The sequence below is a fragment of the Rhincodon typus genome, chromosome 10 (assembly GCF_021869965.1).
Source record: "Rhincodon typus isolate 14 chromosome 10, sRhiTyp1.1, whole genome shotgun sequence".
NCBI classification, from domain to species: Eukaryota; Metazoa; Chordata; class Chondrichthyes; order Orectolobiformes; family Rhincodontidae; genus Rhincodon; species Rhincodon typus.
In genome coordinates, this window is record NC_063341.1 from 26,206,445 (window position 1) to 26,227,386 (window position 20,942).

The window sequence follows — 20,942 nt, forward strand, 5'->3', positions numbered from 1 at the left end:
GTTGCTTTCTGAGGTGTAGTCTGTGTTGGGAGCTCTAGTGATTGTGAAAAGCTGAACAGGCAATGATGGCAAATCCAGGTTCAGCAGATTTCCTCTGGGCATCTTTCTTTTAACAGATGTAAGAGTGGGAAATTTGTGGAATTAGGATTGAGAAAACAGAATGAAGAGGGATATCTTTATAAATGAATCTTTATAAATATGCTTTTGGTTAGATACCACCAATCCCACTGAATTACTTACCTTCTGTGGCATCTTAAAGGTACTGCAGTACCACTATCTATTTTCAACACTCTACTAGAGGCAGGAAGGTGGCAAGTACTTTCCTGATTACTGTTAAGTTTACTGATTTCAACCTAGGTAGTGTGAGTGCTAAAATTTGCTTTAGTGGAAGAATGCTTGGTAAAGAAATGTAAGATCAGCCAGTATCTGAATGTTGTGCAGTGACCCTGCAGGAAAAGGCAAATATTCAATTTCCATGGACAAATGGTGCACCAAAACTCATTGTCAAGATCCAACTGGATGTACCTTTGGAGTCATAGGTCAATCTAATGGAGGAGTCCCTATGTGCAGACTATCAGATTCATGAGAGAATCAAAAAGGATATTATAAATAGCTATTTTAAAAAAGGTTGTCTTTGTGGTCAGCGCAACTTCAAGATGAAACACCACATGTGCATTAGCAAAATTGGAGTCCTGCTTTTAAACTTGTGTGACAGAACTGTCCATCAAAATATTGAGACTGATTATGTGCCAGACAAAGGATTAAATTCCGCAGGTATAGTGTAAAATAAAAATGCAGTGTCATTGTTTTAGGAGGGATGTAATATCGTTCCTGTTGAGATCTAACTTGCAAGTTGTTACTTAACTAATAATCAAAGACATGTTCTCAAGCTTCCCACAATATTTTAAATTTCTTTTAGGACGGACCCTACTTGGATTAGGAGCTCGAAGAAATCAATGTTCGATAACTGCTTAACTATTAATTAAAGAAACAAAATGCAATCAATGTCATGAAAGTCATTTCCATATGCAGGTGAAACTGAACATGTGTTGGTGGCTCTAGGCTACGTTGTTGAATGTCAGCCTGCATTGTGAACACACGCTCTGTTTAAATATATCAAATTTAAAGCCCTGAGGCTATTCAATAACAACTGAAAACAAGTTCAGCAGAAGATATTGTTAAACTGATGAGCTGTTCCTATTACTAAGCTGATGATGTTATGAGTACACCCATTTCCTGTTATATCATAGCTGAGTAGACATGATACTCATGCAAACAAATAATAAATAAATTTAAACAGAAGTTTAAAAAGTGTGCAAAGCAAATGAACCAATTGACACATCAATCCTTTCTCTTTCACCTAGTGTATAGTATTTTACTTACAGTAGATCTCTCTCTTCTTTACCCTCACGCACTTCCTAAAAAAACACACTCTTGGTCCAATGTCCTTGAAAGCTAATGTCCCACCTCCCAACACTTTTTTTTCCACAATGTTCTTGACTGTGCTACAACTTCAAAATCTGTGGCAATTTTAACCAGATCTCTAAGTTTGAATCCCTTCAATCTGGTTTCCACCCAGCCACTGAAATGGTACTTACCAATGTCACAAATGATGTCCTATGTGACTGTCACAAAGCCAAACTTTCCCTCTTCTTCCTTCTTGACTAGATGGCTGACTACTCTACCTTCCTCCAGTGCCTCTCCACTTGCCTGGTTCCATTCATATCTGTTTAACCCTGTCCAGAGTATCACTTGCAATGGCTTCACATCTGTACCTCTGATGCCCCCCAAAGATGTATCCTTAGCCCCTCCTTTTACTTATTGACCTGCTGTTCTTTGATTCCATCCCAAAGTATAGTGTTGGCTTTCAGATATCCAATGAAAACACTCAACTGTACCTCACCATCTCCTCTCCAGGCTCCTCCATTGTTCATACTTAATCGGGCAGATGGTTTGACATGCAGCACTGAATGAGAAGAAATTTTGCCCAATTAAATATCCGGAAAGTTGAAGCCACAGTTTTTGGTCTCACACCCAATTCTGTTCTCAAGCTGACTCACCCCTCTAATTGGCAATGTGTGAAAATAAATGAAACAATCCACAACTTCAGTGTTGTGTTGGACCCCAAGCTTCTAACCATACTTCCAAGCCATCGCTAGGACCAGTCATTTGCACCTCAGGCTTGACTCTGATGCCATCAGAATGCAGGTAAACTATTGATTTGCAATGTCTCTCCTCACCATGTGGAATGGTCACTTGGGTCAAGTACAGAAAAGTATTTGGTTGGAACCATAAACTAATATGAGTCACACATATTGGAAAGGAATAGAGTTTGAAGAATGGAGTTTACAATTGATAGTTTACAAAAGATCATCTAAAAGAAATGTCTCTGTACTGTGTTGATGTTAAAGGCATCTTGTTTGTATTTATTTTCTATAGATCATTGTCACATCCAGACTTGAAATGCCATTAAACAATTTTGGGAATAATTTCTACATGAATCTTATATTGATTGTATCATTTATGTTTATTAAGCACTTATAATAACTTATCATACATTGCAAAGACATGATGATTAATTCCAGGCAGGAATTTATCCTAATGACTTCTACCATTACTAGAAATCTAATTATAAAACTGACTTTATTTGCTGTTGAATAAAGTGAAGTTATTGTCAAAATCTGATATAAATGAAATTACAGTGACCTTTTTGGTGTCATGAGTTTGTACAATTGGGTGGGAGAGAAATTCCTCCTCTTGATAATTGTAGCAAAACAAATCAGTAAATAGAAATTGCCCAGTTTGTCCTCATGCCAGCAGGCTTATTAATACAATTGACAACATTGAACTAACTAATTCTAGGCTCCATAAATCACCATAGTTGTGTTATGGTCTCACATGCTTACTTGGATGGTTCAAGAAGGAATAGTAAATATGGACAAGGAAGACATAGTCCATACCTCTTTCATCTTGAAAAATCACAACATCCAAGGAATTTATCACTATATTCCAACTGGAACTCCATCCCAAGTAGAGTGGAGGAGGTGATGTGTGACACAAGAAGGTAAAGAATGATGAGAAAAAAAGCAGCAACTTAAAAAGAAGCTATCACTAAATTTAACATGATTAACAGCTTGCACTGTTATTAGATCTCTTGTTTACACCACACTTATAAACCTGTGGTATACATGACAGAATAGCAACTATATGGGCTGCTTGGTGCAGTACTGTAGCATGCAGATCAGAAGGTTACAAGTTCATGGCTCAGGCCTGTGTGGTTTCCAGCCAGGGTTACAGTTAGTCTATTGCAGTTGGCTTCAATGCGTTTGGACAAAAGTGAAAGAAAAATAATCAGCTACAATCCCTACTCAGTTCACTATTTGGCTGGCAACAGGCCTTCGTTGTGCTACTTTCTATAATTAAATAAACTGTTGACATTCATCGTCAAGCCTTAGTTTGTCTGCCAATAAACAAAGTGTGCTTGTGTGAGTTTTGTGCAGTAGAATACCTACATTTAGCAGATACATTGATACATTCTGATGCAAATGCCTGTAGTATGGTATTTAAAAATTTGTGAGATGAACTTTCAACTTGCCATCCTTGCATAAAGCGAGTATCAACAGGAGTGGCAGCTTGGCAGCTCCTGTAATGGGCAGGCCATCCACTACTTTTGAATAGCAACTTGAGAAATTCCTCCTGTGGCTTCAGTTGAACTAAATATTCCCAGAACCAACTATTCAGACTTGTTTCCATTTTCATTTCACTCTATCTTGAAAACCTGACTGATGAATTCTGATAGTGCGCTGCCAAACAAAATCAGTAAGACTGAAATGAAATTTAACACATAAAGTGTTGAGTTTGGAAGTGGCTGTTATTTAAAACTGAGGAGACTGACAGAAGGTAGGGAAGCCGACTTTAAACTGTGATTTCCAGATTTAACTCCAACATGTTAAGATGTGTGTACACAGAGTGGTGGATTGTTAATATGTAATTCACTCAATTAGAGCAATATTAACTTGCAATTTACCTTTGGTTTCACAGGGTTCCTAATCCTCTTCAATTCACAAGTAAGGACAAGATGAGAACACAATGTAGTTATACCTGGTACACAGGAAGAGGTTGTGGTTGTTGGAAATCATTAATCTCAGCTCCAAGGCATCTCTGCAGGAGTTCCTCAGGGTAGAGTCCGAGGCCCAACCATCTTCAGCTGCTTCATCAATGACTTTTCTTCCATCATGAGGTTAGAAGTGGGGTTGTTTGCCAATGATTGCACAATGTTCGGTAACATTCGCGACACCTCAGATAATGAAACTGTCCATGTTCAAATGCAACAAGATCTGGACAGTCTCGGGCTGACAAGTGGCAAGTTACATTTGCACCACACAAATGCCAGGCAATGACCATCTCCAATAAGACACAATTTAACCACCGCCCCTTGGTGTTACCATCACTGAATTCCCCACTGTCAACATCCTGAGGGTTAAACACAGTGGCTACAAGATCAAGTCAGATGCTAGGAATACTGCAGTGGGTAATTCATCTCCTGACTCACCAAGCCTGTCCATCACAAGCATCCACTCACTTCACTACCGATGCTCAGTAGCTACAGTGTGTATTATCTACAAGATGCACTGTAGAAATTCACCAAAGGTCCTCAGATAGCACCTTCCAAACCCATGACCACTTCCATCTAGAAGGCCAAGGGCAGCAGATACATGGGAACACCACCACATTTAGGTTTCCCTCCAAGCCGCTGACCATCATGACCTAAAAATATATCACCATTCCTTCACTGTCTCTGGGTGAAACTCAAGCATTAATTTGTCTGCCAGTAAACAAAGTATATTGTGGGTCAACTTACAGCACATGAACTGCAGTGGTTCAAGAAGGCAGCTTACCATCACCTCCTCGAGGGCATCTAGGGATGGGCAATAAATGCTGGGCAGCAAGTGGTGCCCATGTCCCATGAGTGACTACAAAAAAAGGCCCTTGGTAGAGGGTGGTTGAAGACGTAACAAGGAATTATGCCAATGAGCACTAAAACCTCAGAGTTGCTTTTGGATATTCTTGCGTGAAAGACTTTGTTTTTCAATATTTACACTGAGAGATTGGACCGAATTTTGTCACTTATTTCAAAGTCCCACCATCAATGTCAAAACAGAAGGCAATCTCTTCTCGGAAGACAGTGGCACCAAGGATGGAAATTGAGGACAGTAACTGTCAGTCCAGTCAGAGTGCTAATAGCTCAGGACCCTATTACCCGAGCCGCCTTTAGAAATGGGCAGAGGCAGAAGCACTGCTATGTGCAGATGGATATTTTCTGGGTTTTCAGCTGCTTTGTAATCAAATCTCTGGTGAATATTACATTCAATGTTGAGTGATGTATCATAGTGTTTGTTATTTCTAGTCAGGGTTCAAAGAATGAAGCATTCTCCCTTGTTCTTGGAGTAAATAATCTCTTTATCAGTGCACAGTTTAAATTGTTTTGACATGTCAGTTGTATTGGTTGTGGCTGCTATAATAATGTCCCTCACCTTTTAATTAATGACATTTTCCTCCCAAATCTCATTTGGCTAGCCTTTAAGGGGTAATTGGGGCTGGCCTAGGTTCATATGAAAAGCTGGTAGGTTTCTCTGAGAGACAGGGGTGAGGGGGTTCATAGGACACCATTGCCATCGGGAGGTCCCTCCTGTTATATGTGCTGTCGAACAGAATCTGCACTTTACCGTATGGTAGGTTTGTCACCACTCTCCTCTTTAAGTGTAGGGATCTACAGGGCCTGCTTGGTTTAGTGTGGTAGAGGAAAACCATTTAATGAACTAACTAAAAGTGGCTATTTTATTGAGCAAGTAATTGTTTATTACATGTTAACAGCTACTTGCAGGGTTGCAATGATGTGATAGACAGTGTTACAGTGACTTTGAGGAGGATCAGATATTAGGTGTCACCACTTCAAGATCCTATCTATTCTGCCCACAAGTCCATGTGACATCACTGTAGTGGTTGGTGCTTAAAGCACTCCTCAGTATGAACCTTTTCAAACCCTTACACACTGATGCAACATCTCCCCCCTCAAGCGTTTTCTTTCATTATTAAAGTTATAGATTTATGTATGTAATTACATTTCCTACTACCTTATCTCCCCCAAGGAACTGCCTTTACAAATTCAGGCACTGCGAAGGTTTTACTATTCTCCTGGACCTGGAAGGCTGGTAGATCTCTGTTTTGTAGACAGTTGGCTTTAATTCATTCTTACAGTGTGAGGTTTGTAGGCTCCTTGTATTACCAAGTTCCTCACTGGATTCGTCCTAATCAAACGATGGTGAACAATTGATCTGCAACAGGTCGAGGTTTCTGGGATTCTTTTGTACAACTCCTCTGGCTGAAAAAGCAATGTATGATCTCAGCTGATCAGCACCTCATTGTATGATGATACCTTTCCTGTAAAGACCCTTTATCTACACATGTTGCCCCGGTCCTAAAAAGGTGAATGTTCTCACATAGTGATGCCTATTATACTGTGTGACCTTTTGTGCACAGCAAGGCTGCTCCATCTCATATACATTTTAATATCCTGTAGCATAATCGTAGAGTGAACCTCTTTGGTAGGATGGGGAGCTGAGTCTTCAACTTCCTGCCATTAGCTCTGATGGTGGTGGACCTTGTTGGCGTGGGGTGAATCTGTAAATTAGAAAGGCAGCCCAGAAGCCAGCAGTTTTCTTTAAAAGCAACCTGACTGATCTGACCCATGCTTAGCTTCCCCATTCCTGCCATATTAAGGTGTATAGAAGACTCACGGATGACCTTCCTGCCTAGCCGCCAATTAATGTCCCAAAGTGGCTGAGGATATGATTGCGCTGGAAGCCTGAGAAACAAACTCTGGGGCTCTGTTGTTCAGAGGTGCTCATTGGCTCACTGAGGGACCTGATGTCATGATGGGGGAAACCTACTGAAAGCCAACCCTCTGTCCTTGCTTCGGTCTTCATTCCCCCCTCTTTCCAATAATCTCTATCCCATACCCTCACTCACTCTTACATCCTGGGGCCCACATTACTCCCAGGGTCATCACTTCTGGTGGTACTGATGGTCTCTGATTGGCTGTGCTCTATGAAGATCATGATAGGTTAAAAAGGGCCGCTGCAGTAGTGGGCAAGTTGTGGAATTGGAAACAGCCTGCTGGGATGAAGAGGCAACAGTAAATGTGAAGCGGAAGATGTTTCCAATCCCCATAGTTGACTTCCCCAACTTCCCACTACTGCAATGGCCCCAATAACCCACCTTGATTATCATTGAGTAAACCCTCATGATTGACTGTCTGAACTGATGAGTGAGTGGGCCCCTGAATGATCCCTGTGCAGCTCCCTTACTGGCCTTTCGTGAATCCCTGGATCGGTTGCAAGGGACAAATGGTCCTGACCATGGTCCGTTCCCAGAAGGTAGTGATATGAAACCTCTGAACCCCCAATGCCCCAAATTGTTCCTGTGTGCAAAGTGTCCTGGTAGCAGCAATGAAAGGTACTGGTGTGCTCCACGGTGCAGTTTTGAGGTGGAGGATTGTATTCTACATGAGTGAGATATGCCATGAAAAGTTGGCGAGGCTGGTGCAAGCTCAATGGATTGGGGATAGGGTGCTGCAGGGTGTCAATGCCCATGGAGATTTTGGAAGCTGTTGTCCAAGCGGAGGCCTGGACGAGCAAGCAGTGATCTGGAGCTGCTAGGAACGTTCTCTGTTTTCCATTGTCAGGAATTCTCGCCGTCTAATTTCCCTCTTACAAAAGGGAGAATAGGGAATTGCACATACATGAAGGAAACTTAGGTGCTAATGACATGTAAATGCATGTAAGCAGGCTTCCTGGCTCTTAGCAGTGAGATTCTTATTTCACTGTTGAAAACCTGCTTGCACAATTGGACACTGATTTCTCAACTTTGGGAATGTCATTTTTCCAATTTTGCCATGCTTTCCCACCTGACTCTGCATTGTCCACGTCGTTTAGAAGTTGAGAAATCTCAGCCCTACTTTTCAATTGCTATATGAAAGGATCCATTGTTCCACTTTCTGCAACTGCATATAGTAAAGATGTACTCTAAATGTGATCTAATCAATAAAATTGATTATTGAAATGCTTCAGCATTTATTTGGCAGAATTTTTATGGCTATATTATTATATCATTTAAAAGGGAAGTCAATACTTCTTTAAAAAGAAAGATTTAAAAGATTGCAGTTCTGAAAAAGAGTCACAATGAACTTAAAAACACTAACTCTGTTTTTCTTTCTCCACAAATGCTACCAGACCTCTTGAGTTTCTTCAGCATTTTTTGTTTTTGTTTCAGATTTCCAACATCCACTGTATTTTGCTTTTATAAATTTTAAAAGGCACTCTGGAAAGGATAGGTGACTGGGAGTCTGGCACTGAGTGCATAGGTCTTTCAGACAGAACAGATGCAAAGAGTCTCCTTCTGTGCTGTAAAATTATACATTCCACAATATGCATTGTTCAAGCAAATGATGTCTTTGATTAATTTTATCTTTTACCTAAAGCATGCATGACACTGTATACCCCGCTCACTTGCTTGGCAAATGTAGTCTATATGGGTGGATGGGATGGTATAATAGCAATGCCATTCGACCAGTAATCTAGAGATTCAGATTAATGTTCAGGGTTCAAGGGATTAAATCCCACCACAGGAGCTGGTGGAATTTAAATTCTATTAATGAATCTGTAAGTCAATTATAGAAATAGCAGCTATAGGAACTTTCAATGATTGTTGAATAAATCTATCTGGATCACTAATGCTCTTTAAGAAGAAAATCTGCTTTATTTTTACCTGTTCTGGCCTACATGTGACTCCAAACCCACAACAAAATGGTTGACATGTAACTGCTCTTTGAAATCTCAACGCAATTTAAGGGCAGTTCAGGATAAGAAACAAATGTTAGCCTTGCCAACAACATACACATTTCTTAAAATAAAATCAATGTAATGCAGACCAAAGGTATCAGGAATTAATATATAACTGGTTGTGCAGTAACGTTACTGGAGTAGTAGTATGTAAATATGGATCAATAATGCAACAAATCTTAGTACGGACACTGTTCAGGAAGTATAAAATTTGAATTAAGTTTAAAAATTTGGAACATAAAAGATTTTGTTTTACAAGTTCAATTTAAAAAGAAAAGCCTGTATTTAGATGGTGTCTTTCACGAATGGTTGATATCCCAAAGCACTTTCCTAGCAACTGAGTACTTTTGAAATGTGGTCACTGTTGTAATATAGAAAGCGCAGCAAACTCCTTCAAACAATAATGGGGTAGTGACCGGATCATCTGTTCTTGAGATGTTGATCAATTGGTCAGAGTATTGGGATAACTCCTCTAATCTTCTTTGAAACAATATTGAAAGATCTATTATGAGGAGATGAGGAGGGGTGAATCAGTTCCCCTCTTTTCAATGCCTCATGGTCACAACCAAAGGTTAACTCACTCTTTTAGCATGTGGCTATATCCTTCTCCAACGAAAAAGTTGTTAACTAGTTGTTACTCTAGCAGTAAGGAGATATTGACAATAATTTATTGTGTTAAAAAAGAGCAAAAGTAGATCTTCAGACCTGTGAAAAACAAATACATATCTAAAGCAGTGATATCAGTTTTATAGCCTTTGGCATACATGCACATATACACTTAAAACAGAATAGTGTAGAGAAGAATCTACTTTAAAATATTTCGATTGTCTTTGAGCCGTAAGGTTTAAACCTTAAACCCGGTTGGTTAGTTTGCTTTTTGGACAGTCAACAGTAGTGAAGGTTGTATTTATTTTTAAAGTTCTAGGTTTCCTGATTTTTCTTTCCACTCAGTGTTGTTACTGTCTTTCAGCTCTAAATCCATTTTCTTCCTTCTGCTACAGAAAGAGCTTCTTAAATAACAGCTCGCTTTTATATTCCCATCTGCAAACGATACTTCATCTCCAACATGTGAAGATTCTCATCATAGTGCAAATTAGATAGGAAATGAAGGCCTTTATACTTCTCCCTGAGAGGATGTTTGACTGACTTCAGATAAAATGTTAATTACAACTCAGGCTGTCTCTTGTCTAACTCAAACAAAAACAGAAATTGCAAGAGAAATTCAGCAGCTCTGGCAGCCCCTGTGGAGAGAAACAGTGTTGGCAATTCAAATCTAAAGACCCTTGTTCAGAACTGAGAACTGGGAACTACTGAGTTTCTCCAGCAATTACTGTTTTGTTTTATTTGTTTCTCCAGCATGCACAGTTCTGTATTTTATTCTTGTCTAAACCATATTGATTTCATGAAACCTGATAAACCTGTGTAGATTAGCTGATTCCTGTGGCCAGTTTAAGTTGGTGTTTTAGGTCCTTTTTAAAAGCCATTTCAGTCCATGGCAGTCTCGGGTGATAATTCAGATAATGAAATCAAAGTCAATGGATCTGTTAGCTCCACCTGCAAGAGTAGAGAAGCCTTCTATTTAACATCTCACCCAAAAGACAAAAGAAAAGGTTAGCATGAAGCTGTTAGTTCTTCAAAACAAACCTCAACTGGCACTGTAGAGTCTTACAAAGAGGAAAATTTACTATTCTTATCCGGTTCATCCCGTGTGTGGCCGCTGTGCCGCATCAGATTATGTGACTCTTAGTTCTGACTTGGAAATATATTGCCATTCCTTCACTGTCATTAGGTCAAAATCCTGGTGCTCCCTCACTAACAACATTGTGGATGTACCTACTGCAAACAGGCTGCAGTGGTTCACCACCACCTTCTCAAGGACAATTAGGGATGGTCAACAAATGCTGATCCAGCCAACAAAGCCAGAATAAGTTTGAAAAAATGCTCAAGTGAGCAATGAAATGGGATCAAATTGAAGATGATCCACCATTATCATCTTCTCAGAGTGGCTACCAAAGGTCAGCCTTGCCAATAAATGGCCTCATCCCAAGATTGAATAATAAAAAGAATGACCTTAATATGAGAAGGCATAGTTTAAGCAGAATAGCTACTTCTGACAGTGTTCAGGTGAGATACTGCCTCCCCATACACTGTTACCCTCTCTGTCTGTCAGCATTCATTCTCCGCATTCATATATTGGCTGCTTGATGAGATAGAGAAAGGTGTCTAATGCCTATGAATCGTATTACAGCATGAATCAGTGCCCTCAGGATAAAAGAGTGAAGAAAAGAAATTCTTATTTTGGCCAGAATCCAAATCGTACCTATATTATTTGAATACGTATTGTATGAATACTTTGTTTCTTGAACTAACTTAAATTGTTTCTCCCTTTAAAGGCCACTTCTACTGATAGGTAGTAAGTTACTGTAATTACTCAAATGTATTGTCATTGTTACATTTGAAGGAGACAGGGCTTGAAATTTTAGCAAAGACAACATTGGGAGCGTTTACCTTTTTCTGAATTGGTATCTTCCAAATGCTTGGCATTTTTCCAGAAATGGTAGGCAAGGCAGGGCAGGGCTTGATATTTCACAAGAGTCAAGTTCAGTTCTGAATGATGGAGTAAGGCATGTCTGATTAAAGGGCTTGGCTCTTGTTAATGTCTGATTCACATTGGTTGCCTTTGGATTGCTTGCAGCAGATTCTTAGATGTGTCAGAATTAGTCAAGCAGAGAAGTAATATAAGTTGACAGTCTAAACACTTTCAGAGTCTACCTTCCCTCTCCTGCAATAAACGTCGACTATTAACTTGCTGCAGAGATTGAAGCTTTTCGTTAACGATGAATACGTTTTTCTCAAGAGCACTGGTTGGTTACAGCTTTATTATTATTGCATCCTCAGTGTCTGGCACCTACGTTTGGAATGGTAACAGATATGTAGGTAGGTCTCTATACTTACCTTTCAGTACTTCAACTAGAAATTAAAAATCTTGAGTGAGTTGTGAATGATCTGTGAACAAAGTAAAGTACAGGAGAATGTCACTGTACTCTTTCTGCTTTACAATAACCTTGCTTGATAATATATTCAACCTGAGTATGAAGTGATTCCATGTTAGGATTTTAGATTACGTAGAATCTTTTTGCGCTCGACAGGGAGCGTCATGACTCAGTACTGGGAGCTGCCTGGATTCTCATTTTCTGTATCAGGGAGCTGGAAGAGCTAAAATGCAAGGAAATAGAAGGGAAAAATCTGAACAGATAAACTTGGGAGTGTAATTAATTGTTTAATATAAAACAGAAGCAGGAACATTGCTTTCCTAATTATTAATGAAATGATGTGGAGTTGAATTACATGAACTCTGGTCCTAACTGTACCTACTCAATGTCAAGAGTATGACCACGTGTCCAAAACAGCAGTCATTTGATTGTGGCGTCCATGTCACTTAAGTGTTCCTATCCATTGCCATTTTAACTGGATATCTTGTTGGTCGTACACACTCATCGCAGGCAGCTGAAAACCTCCTGGATGTACAAAAGTTATATGGCACAGGGTGTGCGCAAGATGAGATCAACATTAGCAAGATCAGCATTATTTGAGGCTAGCGAGTTCATTCATTGTTTAATAAAGGCTGGGATGAAACTGTTCCTGAGCCTGCTGATACATGTGTTCAGGTTTCTGTATCTTCTGTCTGATGGAGGAGGTTGTAGGAGGTCATTACCAGGGTGCGATGGGTCTTTGATGATGTTGGCAGCCTTTCCACTGCAGTGAGCTGTTAAATGGTGTCCATAGATGAAAGGTTGGCTTCTGTGATGGTCTGGGCTGTGCACACCACCTTCTGTAGTTTCTTACGGTCCTGGGCACAGCAGTTGCCATACCAAGTCATTATGCACCCAGACAGTTTACTTTCAATTGTGCATCTGTAGATGTTAGTAAGGGACCTTTGGACATGCCACATTTTCCAAGCTACATGAGAAAGAAGAGATGTGCCTTCTTGACCACTGCATCTACGTAGGAAATCCAGGGCAGGTTGTCAGCTATCACCACTGCAAGGAATTTGAAGCTCTCCACCCTCTCATTTTTATTGCGTTATCAACCTCAGTAAACTCAATCAGGGTACAGGTTTCATTTGGGCACAGGAATAGCAGGAGGAATTGTAGTTGTATCTATCAGAAAATAGCAGGAGATGGGATTGCTCTTAGGACAGATGCAGGGCAGGAATCACTTTCTGGGGCTACTCCTGGCTTGTGACTTCATGTTACTCAAGCCTGTGAGTGCACAATTACACACTGGCCCATCTGTGGATTTCCATTTTGACATGGTGGAGAGGCTTGTATACGTCAATGATTGCTCGAGTGATGCTATCGGGAGCTCCTTGTTCCTGGTAGGGACACCCATGACAGCAAGACTGGGGGAAGGTGCCAGGCAAAGTACAGTCCAAATGTCCTCAATGACAGAACAGACAAAGGAAGTCTGGCTGCGAAGGTGAAGAAGGCTGCAACCTCAAAGAACTCATTGTATTTGAGACTCAACACATCACTGAAATCAGATCACAAACTAGACAGAATCATTTGAACATTGAGAGAACTTATGTTAAATGAAGTAATGAACAAGTTCTGTTAGGTCCATTTGTCAAGACTTGTAGCAATAGAGAACTGATGATGGGAACAGGGTGGATTTTGATTTGTTCTTGGGTGTGGGCATATTGGTTAGGCGATCCTTCATTGCCAATGTAAAAGTGTTAATGAACTGCCTTCTTAAAGTTCAGCGATCCATAGGGTGTCAGTGCTGGTAGCAAGGCATTTCCAGGACTTTAAGCCAGCAATAGTGAAGGAATAGTGATACAGTTCCAACTGAGAGTGGCATGTGGCCTATGGGTGGTGGTGCTTCTGATCATCTGATGTCTTTATTTTTCTAGGTAATAGCGGTTGCATGTTTGAAAGTTGTTGTCTGAGAAGCCTTGATTAAGTTGCTGCAGTATATCTTGTAGATAGTACCGACTGGCATCACTGTCCATCAATGATGAAGGAAGTGAATTTTGAAAATTGTGGATTGGGTGCCAATCAAACAGGTTGCTTTGTCCTGGATGATGTCACTTCTTGATTGTCTTTGGAGCTCCATTACTCCAGACAAATGGAGGGTATTATTCCTTCATATGTACCTAGTAGATAGAAGACAGACTTTGGGGATTAAGAGTTAAAAAAAAATAGAACATAGAACATACAACAGTACAGCACAGTACAGGCCCCTTGGCCCACGATTTTGTGTCAACCTATTATCCTACTGAGATCAATCTACCCTGCGTACTCTACATTTTACTATCCTCCATGTGCCTATCCAAGAGTCGCTTAAAAGTCTCTAAAGTATCTGACTCCACTACCACTTCTGGCAGCGTATTCCACACGCCCACCACTCTCAGTGTAAAGAACCTACCTCTGACAGCTCCCCTGTATCTTCCTCCGATCAGCTTAAAATTATGCCCCCTCATAATAGTAAATTTGAGTTACTCCCCACAGAAATCTCTGCTCTTGTTGCTACATTATTTATCTGGCTGGTCCAGTTCAGTTTCTAGTCAATGTTAACCCAAAGGGTGTTGAAAGTGTGGTATTCAGCAATGGGAATGCCATTGAAAGCAATGGGGAAAAGGTTAGAGTCTCCCTGTTTGAAGTGGTCATTGCCTGGTACTTACGTGATATCAATGTTACATGCTACCTAACTGCCCAAGCCTGAAGTTTTCAAAGTGTTGCTGCATATGGAGATGGGCAGTTTCAAAATGGTGCTGAACATTGTGTAATCATCAGGAAAAGTCTCCATCTCGGACCTTATGATAGAGCTTTAGCCATTGATGAAACAGCTTAAGGTGGTTGAGCCTAGGACACTGCCCTCAGGAACTCACACAGAGCTGTCCAGGAGCTGTGATGATTAACATCCAACAATCACAACCATCTTCATTTGTGCCAAATATGAATCCAACAGCGGAAACTTCATCCCCTGATTCCCATTGACTCCAATTGTGATAGAGGTTGGTGAACCTGAGAGTTCTTGGTCAGTATTCTACACACAGGCAACAGGTTCATGAAGGTTATTTGACATATACATTGGGACAGAGCTGTCTTAGGGCAGCAGCATTTGTGACTGAGCAGTCGTCAGCATACCTTCCTGTCACCCCAAACAGGGAATTGGGGGGTGGGGCTAGAAAAGGTGTTTTAAAGTTAGATTGTCCTACTTTCTCCTGCGTGGGGAAAATAACCCTTCTGTGCCACCATCTTCGTGGTCAAAGCCAGAGCATTTTAAGTTGTGCACCTTGGAATGTTAGAATACTCATGGGTAATGTCAACAGGTCAAGAATCAACCTGTTCAGCCATATGAAAACCCACAGCAGAAACTGCCAGCCTTGAGGTGGCGTCACCTCCAACTGAGAGACAATCGATGATGGTTCTTCTTGTTAGCTGCTGCCCAGGTAATCTGGCTCAGTTGACCTGCCAGCGGTTAATTCAGGGGGTGACAAGTGAAGATGTATTCACAGCCTCAGTCATCCCATCGTGCCACTGTTACTCCTCTATGACTCCAAAAGAGCAGACAGCAGAAAAAAAGGTGATTTCTTGAAAGCCCATATCTTTGTGGCTCATCAATCGACCTAGAGAAGTCTTAAAGATGGGTAATCCGAACAGGAACATGCAGACATTCCACCTCTCCCAGTTTTTGACCACAGCTGGTTGTGAAAATAAAGCAGTGCTGCTCTCTTAGCACCTGCTGTACATCGAATGGGGGATGAAGCGCATCAAGCACCTTTCAAATGAGCTGATGCAGCTGTTGAACAGATCATGTTTAATGTTATGCTGCTTGGTCTCTGAAGCTTTAATGCTTTACAAAACTCTGGCAAGTTGCCTGGAGGTGTAATAAACTACCAGCACAGAGTTCATGAACTTTGCACTGGTTTCCCATCACACCAATGTTTGTTCAAGTAGATTAGAAAATGAATAAATTAAAAATAAAGTGGAATATTATGAATAGATCTACCTGCTATTTGTCAAATAAATTAGTTTATCTTCAAGAGTGTTGTGACCAGTTAAAGATGCAAACATTGATAGAGACTCTAAAAATGGCCTTTTCAAATATTGCTCTCAAAGAGAAGCAGTCGGGGAGTTCCAATCTGCGATGTTTGATGTCAGCCATTCACGTGGAAGAAGTTTAGATCAAAAAAAGTCTCAAAATTATCTGTGATTTCCTTTTTAAATGTATGACCAGGGACTAGCAGATGTGCATTATTCAAATTATAGACTGTTACTCAGTGGTCAGTCTGTTATCTCAATTATCAGCTGTACAATGTGGCTTGATTACATTGTATATATTGTGTAGAGGGCTGTTGATACAATCTATTCTGTAATCTTACTAGGGTTGAATCTTGCCAATCTGACAAGATATGGAGCAAACTCACACTTGATGTTTTGTAACTGGCAAGTTGGTGGTCTTGAGTGTGAGTCTTGGTTGGACTGTTACAATTAGTCTCAATGCCCCTGAACCAGGAGAATCCACAAAGTTCCAGTCCCTAGTTCTTACCTAGTAATCACAACTGGTGTGTGGCACAGAAAAGGCAGATTAGAATTGTTGCCCTTACCTCCCATAATCAATAATCCCTCGATACTCAGTTTATAGATCAGTTAGAAGAGATATCAAAGTTAGGCCACACATTGACATAAGGTAGTGGAAGGGAATCAAATAAAATGAATCTGAGAAATAAGAGATAAAATATAACGCAACTTTCCAATTTAATTTCATCCTTCCTTACATATCACCTCTTGTTTACTAATTATTGCTGAAAGCCTTCATGTGTAGCTGAGTCCATGACCTGTAGCTTGGCATACTCCAGGCAAAGTTGTCACATGAAATAGAACTCTTGGACAGGGTAGTAAATTACTCATAGTGTCCACATAGCCATATCCCTGAAAACTCAGAAGAGGTCTACAGAGAAATTGCAGAAAAAGCTATATTTTCCCTTTTGTCTTTTTACATCACATTGAGGAATTTTTTTTAGATTTCAGTGGTGAATATTTGAGAAAATTCAAATGAATGTGAGCAACAGTGAAATGAGAATCTAATGCTTGGCTAGGCACCTGGTTAGCAGTTCTGCTTTGCTCTTAATTACTTGTGTAGGAATTTCATATAGGATTAGTTTACAAATGTTGGAAAATTACTGAGATTTGAATTGAAAACAATACGGACAATGATTTTCAGTACTAGAGTGTTTAGACACTAGATATTTAAACAAGATTTACTGTGTACATTATATTGTGGGTGTACCTTCACCTCAAGCAGCAATTCAAGATGGTGGCTGACAAAACTAGGGATGAACAAGAAACACTGGCTTTTCTACCAATGTTCATATAATTTTGTCTTTGAAGTAAACTTAGGATAGTTTAAGGTTATCAAAAACTTGTTAGTGACATTATTACTGTAACATAGTTTGAACATTTTCAGAGGTCCTAGTTCTGAACTTTGAAGCTGTTTATAACAATTTTCTTATTCTGTAAAATTCAAGTGAATGTGAACATTTTTTATCATATTTGCAATTTACCTAAATTGGTTGGTATTTAGTCAGAAACATTTCTCGTCTATCATGCAAAGGTTCCTGCCAGTAAATACACTTCACAGCCAATTTGCACCAAATCATTGGTTGAATACTCTATTTAAAAAATTGGTGGATCATAAAACCCTGGTTGCAAGTAAGAAATAAAGGAAGAAGAGCATTACAGGCCAAAAGACAATAAACTCCTTTCTGACTGACAAAGTAGGAAAATATGTAGAGTAAGGAGGAGAAAATTCATTGCACAATGGAATGCAATTATGCACCACAATAGAAGGGCATGCAGGTACCTAAGTGAAGTCAATTTAGTGAATGAAGTTGATGAGTACCACTGTTTGGCTTTAAGCAAATTTTACTCTTTTGCTTGATATAAGGAGTTACACAATACCGGGTTATAGTCCAACAGGTTTATTTCAAAACACTAGCTTTCAGAACCTCGCTCCTTCTTCTGAAGAAGGACTGAGGCTCTGAAAGCTTGTGTGATCAAATAAACCTGTTGGGCTATGATCGGGTGTCATGTGATTTCTGACATTGTCCACCCCAGTCGGCACCTCCACATCATTGATATAAGGAAGGCAGAGGGGAGTTGAAATTGAACTTTTTTTACACTTCAATGTTAACTTTTTTTCATGCTGCTGGTTAAGGGACCCACCTGACATAGATGAACACTCGGTGAATATGCACTGGGACCACTGGCTCAGTTTGTACCCAGTAGCAATTTTGATACCCTCATGGCTGGAGTGACCGCCATAGCTCTGCTCCCTTTCTCACTCTTATATGACTGTGCATCATTCATCTGACTTCACAACTTTACCTAGTGTGGCTGGTTGCTTTATGGGCTGCCTGATCTTCTCTTGGTTCTAGCTATATCCTCAATTGCATTTCAGATAGCCAATTGGCTTTAGGGATGGTAAAACTGTCCAGGTTCCCCTTGCAGACTTCATTGATGTCAGTTATGCTGCTCCCTCTACCCTCTGCTCCCTCTTATGTGTCCACCTGCCAGTTAAAATCCACACTAAAGCCCTCTCCAAAAAAATCTCTTGCATCACTAACTACTGGTCTCCAAACCAAAGATGTGACTCCTGCAAAAATAATAACTTAAATAGAAATGCCACCGAATAATTAAGGATAAAAGGAGTGCGACCAGTTAAAGCCCAATTGTGTTATGCTCTGAACAATTGCAAATCAAGGCATACAAATGCTGACGTTTTGGTTTCTGAACCTAAGCCACACCCAATAAATGCTACATACCAGGTAATTTCTTTGTGGGAGAAAGAGACCTCTATGCTGTTAGGCATGAGAATTCATCATGCCCATTTTATATAGCACTTAAGGTTTCCAAAAAATTAATAATTGCTAATTATTTACTTGTAACTCTATGCTCATAAAAGAAGGCACTCAATGTAATTCTGCTGCCCACTCTAGACTAAGAAAGCCCAAGCTTCAATTCCTGAATTTCTTGACTTTTGACATATCGAGTTGGAGGTGCAGGATTTCATATATTAAGTAATATATAATATTATAGATTACCTATATATTCGCAGGCAGTGATGGCATGGTATGCAGATGCTTTCCTTGGTGATCTCCATTGTCAATATTGTTGTGCTGAATATGTGTCGTTTTCAATAGGTGTGGATTATTATTTAGCAATTTCCATAGTAGTGAGGTAATATGAACCACAACAATCCAGTGGCTTGACAACAATTGTAAAATATTTATTCTGCCTCCCTGTTTTTATTCTCCTCTTCCTTTTTATGTGATGATGGTGCTAATAGCATAGACATCAGGTAGCTGGGCCACAACAGCAGTTCCAGACATGTCTTACAAAACCTACTTGCTGATTTGGAACTGAGTAAGCAACATTTCTCTTCACTTATCCCAACATTGGTCACAAACCGCCCAGACACATACCCCAGTCTGGGAATTGGAAGCTGAATCAGCATCAAAGCACCTGGAATATTTTTTGGTAATAATATGTCCAACAGCAAATTGATCTGAGGAAACAGTCATGAAGTAAACATTCAATGTTATATTTCTATATATCTGTAGACAAAGACGAATGCATTTCTGTTGGTTGTTTATAATCTTATTCTATAACCGTTATGTTATTAGAAAGACGTCATAGTTTCTTTCTTCCAATCTCCTCTTTTCAGATCACTAACATGTGCTGACATAAGATTCCATGCATGCTGCAAATAAAATATACAAGAAGCAATATTGGAGAATGAAAGTCAATAGTTCCAGCGGTTAGGTTTCTTCAAGTTGATATTTGAAACCCAAATAGCATTACAGTCAAAATGGAGGGTTTGAGTTCTAAGGAGAGGCTGGATAGGCTGGGGCTTTTTTCACTGGAATATAAGAGTTTGAGGGGTGACTTATAGAGTTTATAAAATCACGAGGAGTATAGATAAGGAGAATGGCACATGTCTTTTCCCCAGGGTGGGGAATTTCAAAACTAGGAGGCATATTTTTAAGGTGAACGGAGAAAGATTAAAAAAAGACATGAGAGGCATTTTTTCTACACAGAGAGCGGTTTGTGTGTGGAATGAACTTCCAGAGGAAGTGGTGGATGTGGGTACAGTTACAATGTTTAAAAGACATTTGGATATGTACATAAGTAAGAAATGTTTGGAGGGTTATGGGTCGGCAGGCAGATGGGATTAGTTTAGTTTGGGATTATGGTAAGCATGGCCTGGTTAGACCGAAGGGTCTGTATGACTGTAGGACTCTATTTAGTGTTCAGTTGGCAAATTAAGTATGGGACTGAAACATTAAAGTAGTGGGAGATATAAAATTGGTCTGCTGCGATCTAATTTAATGATGAGACAGGCTCGAGGACCTGAATGTCTATTCCTGTTCCAAAGTTCTCAACAGGTATTATAGAATGGGTCATTATGCATGGTCATTATTGTTCTCAGCTGATGTCTACAGTATAAAGTGATTATGAACAATGGTTGGGATCAAAATTCTGGAATGATTCTTACTACCTTTGACCAAGAATACTTAAGCTGATGGTATTGCCACTTTACCTAAGATCTTGGGATGAGAATGCCCACACTGCCTATTTGGAGGGATCCTATTGACAATCGATGTACTGTGCAATATCGATATACTGGGATCAGGATTTTTATTTACATTGCTGGAACAGAAAGTTCATTCTTGTCTTGATCAATTTTTGTGTGAATTGTACATTCCTGATATTAATCTTAAAGTTGCTTTGTTCCATTTTGTCCTACACATGCAACTTAATTTGAAGTGGTTTTGCAGATCTACTTTATCATAGAGCTTTCATTGTAACAGTCATGTCTCTGCCTCCCTTTGAAGTTGAAAAGTCCAACTTTGGCTTCATTTTAATTCAATGTAAAGTGCATGAGTTTTGAATGAGTTAAAATCATAACTGAGTTCTTATGTTGTCTATCGCAATATATCACTGTCTCAAAATTCTTTTATGGTTTAATGAAAAG

At 39.8% G+C, this 20,942-nt stretch overlaps 1 protein-coding gene across 1 annotated transcript in view; it reads left to right on the plus strand.

Annotated features, from left to right (window-relative positions):
- Positions 1-11,546: 11,546 nt before the first annotated feature.
- The window catches only part of LOC109911144 (laminin subunit gamma-1-like), a 65,924-nt gene continuing 56,528 nt past the window's right edge, over positions 11,547-20,942 (plus strand). The window contains exon 1 of the mRNA XM_020510410.2: positions 11,547-11,837. Within this exon, the coding sequence (XP_020365999.2) occupies positions 11,738-11,837 (100 nt within the window). The 5' untranslated portion in view covers positions 11,547-11,737. The remainder of the gene's footprint in view (positions 11,838-20,942) is intronic.